Source organism: Myotis brandtii, unplaced genomic scaffold (assembly GCF_000412655.1).
Source record: "Myotis brandtii unplaced genomic scaffold, ASM41265v1 scaffold439, whole genome shotgun sequence".
NCBI classification, from domain to species: Eukaryota; Metazoa; Chordata; class Mammalia; order Chiroptera; family Vespertilionidae; genus Myotis; species Myotis brandtii.
This window is the reverse complement of record NW_005366783.1, coordinates 708291-711027: the sequence shown is the minus strand read 5'-3', so window position 1 is coordinate 711027 and position 2737 is coordinate 708291. Positions and strand designations below refer to the sequence as shown.

General features: G+C 61.9%; 1 protein-coding gene across 1 annotated transcript in view; it reads right to left on the bottom strand.

Annotated features, from left to right (window-relative positions):
- The window catches only part of ACSBG1 (acyl-CoA synthetase bubblegum family member 1), a 41022-nt gene that overhangs the window by 6136 nt on the left and 32149 nt on the right, over nucleotides 1–2737 (bottom strand). Inside the window, exon 7 of the mRNA XM_014546257.1 lies at nucleotides 34–114. Coding sequence (XP_014401743.1) covers nucleotides 34–114 — 81 coding nt within the window. The remainder of the gene's footprint in view (nucleotides 1–33; nucleotides 115–2737) is intronic.

The following is a 2737-nucleotide window of genomic DNA, read 5'->3' as shown; positions in this document are numbered from 1 at the left end:
CCCGCCCCGCCGGCGCCCAGGCCTCTGCTGTACCGTGTACACGTTGGCCACCTTCTCCACGGGAGGCTCCCCGTACATGACCACCGCCTTCAGGTGGGGCAGGTTTTCCCAGATCTGTGTGACAGAGACAGGGAGCTCCACTGAGAACAGAAAGGCCACCTCCTGGGACGAGCCCGTCGCTGGGGGCCCGTCTGCTGGCAGAGGCTTTGTGGGAAAGGTCACTGGGCTCCCCAGTCAGCCTCTGACCCAGCAGGACCCGGCCTCCCGGCTGCTTTCCCTTCGGAAGGCCATGAGTGAGCTGGGCAGGCGGGGTGGGGAGGACTCTCCCGGGAGGACCGTGTGCCCCCACAGCGAGGCGGAGAGGGAGCCGGAGAGAAACACAGCGCAGGTGCCTCCCGGACTCGGGTGACGGAGCCGAGCGGGGAAAGCCGGGTGGACAGGAGACAACAGGGATGCAGGTGGCAACATGTAACCCCGTCAGCCTTCCTGACATCATTAACATGACGTGCATTCCAGCCCCCAGCGCCCACAGCGCCCGCAGCGGCAGAACGCGTTCTTTCAGACACGCACGGGCCGTTCCCCGGGGCACAGCCTGGCCTCCCAGACCCTCGGCACTGCGGGTCCCAGACCACCGCGGCCAAGCCAGCCGCCGTCTTTGTGCTGTGGAGGGTCTTGCCTTCAATTTGTAAAAAACACAACCGTGGCCGTCCCGCGTGGCTCAGTGATTGAGCACCGACCTATGACCCAGGAGGTCAGGGTTCGAATCCCGGTCAGGGCACAGGCCCGGGTTGCGGCCTCGATCCTCAATGTGGGGCGTGCAGGAGGCAGCCGATCCGTGATCCTCTCTCATCACTGATGTATCTCTCTCTCTCTCCCTTTCCTCTCTGAAATCAGTAAAAACATCTTAAAAAAACAAAAACACCACCTGGGTGAGGCTCGATCAGACAGACTATTCCTGAACACCATGCTGCTGGCAGCCACACCCACCTGCTCTGCACCCAGGGCTGTTTCAGGAGGCACAGGGCCCCGTGAGGACAGAAAAGAAGGTGAAGAAGAGTCCTGGCTGAGGATTTCACGCCGTTGCTCATGAAATGATTAATTCGGGCAAAGGTCGTGAGCGGAGTCAGGTTGGCTGGGACGTCGCGTGGCATGGCCACCTGGACGCCCGGGGAATTGCAGCCTCTCCACAGCGTCTCACCTGCCCTCACCTGCCCGGCGAGGTGGTGCAAGGTGAGGTTAACAGCACCACCTACAGGGAGCTCCTGCCCACAAGGTCTGTCCTGAAATGCAGGGCCCACGTGATCTCGAGGGAACAGCTGGCAGAGCACTGAGGTGTGGGAGGCTGGTGACCCGGATTCTGGAGGCTCTCACCCACGAGCCCGATCAGCGTCACCGGGGGCGTGCCGAGCCGAACGCGGCCTGGGGGGCCCACACCCTGAGTTTCTGAGGCCGTGGGTCTGGGATGGGGCCTGAGGACCCACATTTCTTTTTATTGATTTCAGAGAAAAAGAAGAGGGAGAGAGAGAGAGAGAGAAACATCCATGATGAGAATCACAGATCGGCTGCCTCCTGCACGCCCCCAACTGGGGATCAAGCCCACAACCCGGGCATGTGCCCTGACAGGGAATGGAACCGGGGACCCTTCAGTCCGAAGGCCGGTGCTCTACCCACCGAGCCACACTGGCCAGGGCCAGGGACCCACATTTCTAACCAGCGCCCAGGCGATGCCAAGGCTGCTGGTCGGGGCCACACGGGCCTGTGGCTTGAGGGACAGAGGTGGGGCTGTGATTTGAACTCAGACACTGAGAGACACTGGGGTGGGTTCAGGTCCTGACTCCCAGGCCGACTGTGAGAGACACCGGGTGTCACACGTGGAAGAGCGGTCTTACTAGTGTTGGACGTGACACAGTTACTGTGATTATTCAAGAAAAGTGTCCCTTTTTCGAGACGCATGCTGGCATTTTCAGGGACGGAAAGGGCGCTGTCAGAGATCTGCCTGCAAATATTTCGGCGCGAAGAGTGCGCCGGTGAGAGGGGCGTGACGCGGTCCCGCCTGGCTGTTCACCGGGCGATCGGCACCCCCGAGCCCACTGTCCGCCTCTGTGTTCCTCTGGAAACTTTCGTAACAACTTTAATCCAGGTGATTACTAGGCGCGACATTTCCTAATTCTGGGCCTCAGCTTCCGTCGCCAATGGGCCTGGGAGGGGGCACGTGGATTAGATCTACATCTGCGAGGGGGTGTTGTCTCCCCGAGGGAAGGAACATACCTCCGGGGGGGCCTGAAGCTCTTATAGTGCCCACCCCCGGATCGGAGGGGAGCACATGTGAGGAAGCCACCCCCCTCCCCCCAAGGAAGCCAGGCCCCATGAGCTCGGGGTGCCTGGTAGGTCAGGCACCTGCCACCACCCTCTGACTCTGTCCCTCATCCGTGTCGTGAGGGGCCTGGGGCTTCGGGGGAGGGGGGCCCCGAGCGCAGTTCATTCTGGGCCGAATCGTCCACACCCCAGTCTCCTCGCCCAATCCCCAGCACTGATCCAAGCCAGACAGATCGACACGCAGAACAGAGGTCCTGAAACACAGGGTCCCCAGGGGCAGTGAGGGGCCAGGCCCCCAAGCGGGAAGGCAGCCCCCTCGCTGGGTCAGGGAGCCATCTGATCAAAACCAAACCCCAGGTCCCTGTGCCTGTGAGAGAGGGTCTCAGCTCATCGCCGCACGCACCGAGGGGAGCACCACAGA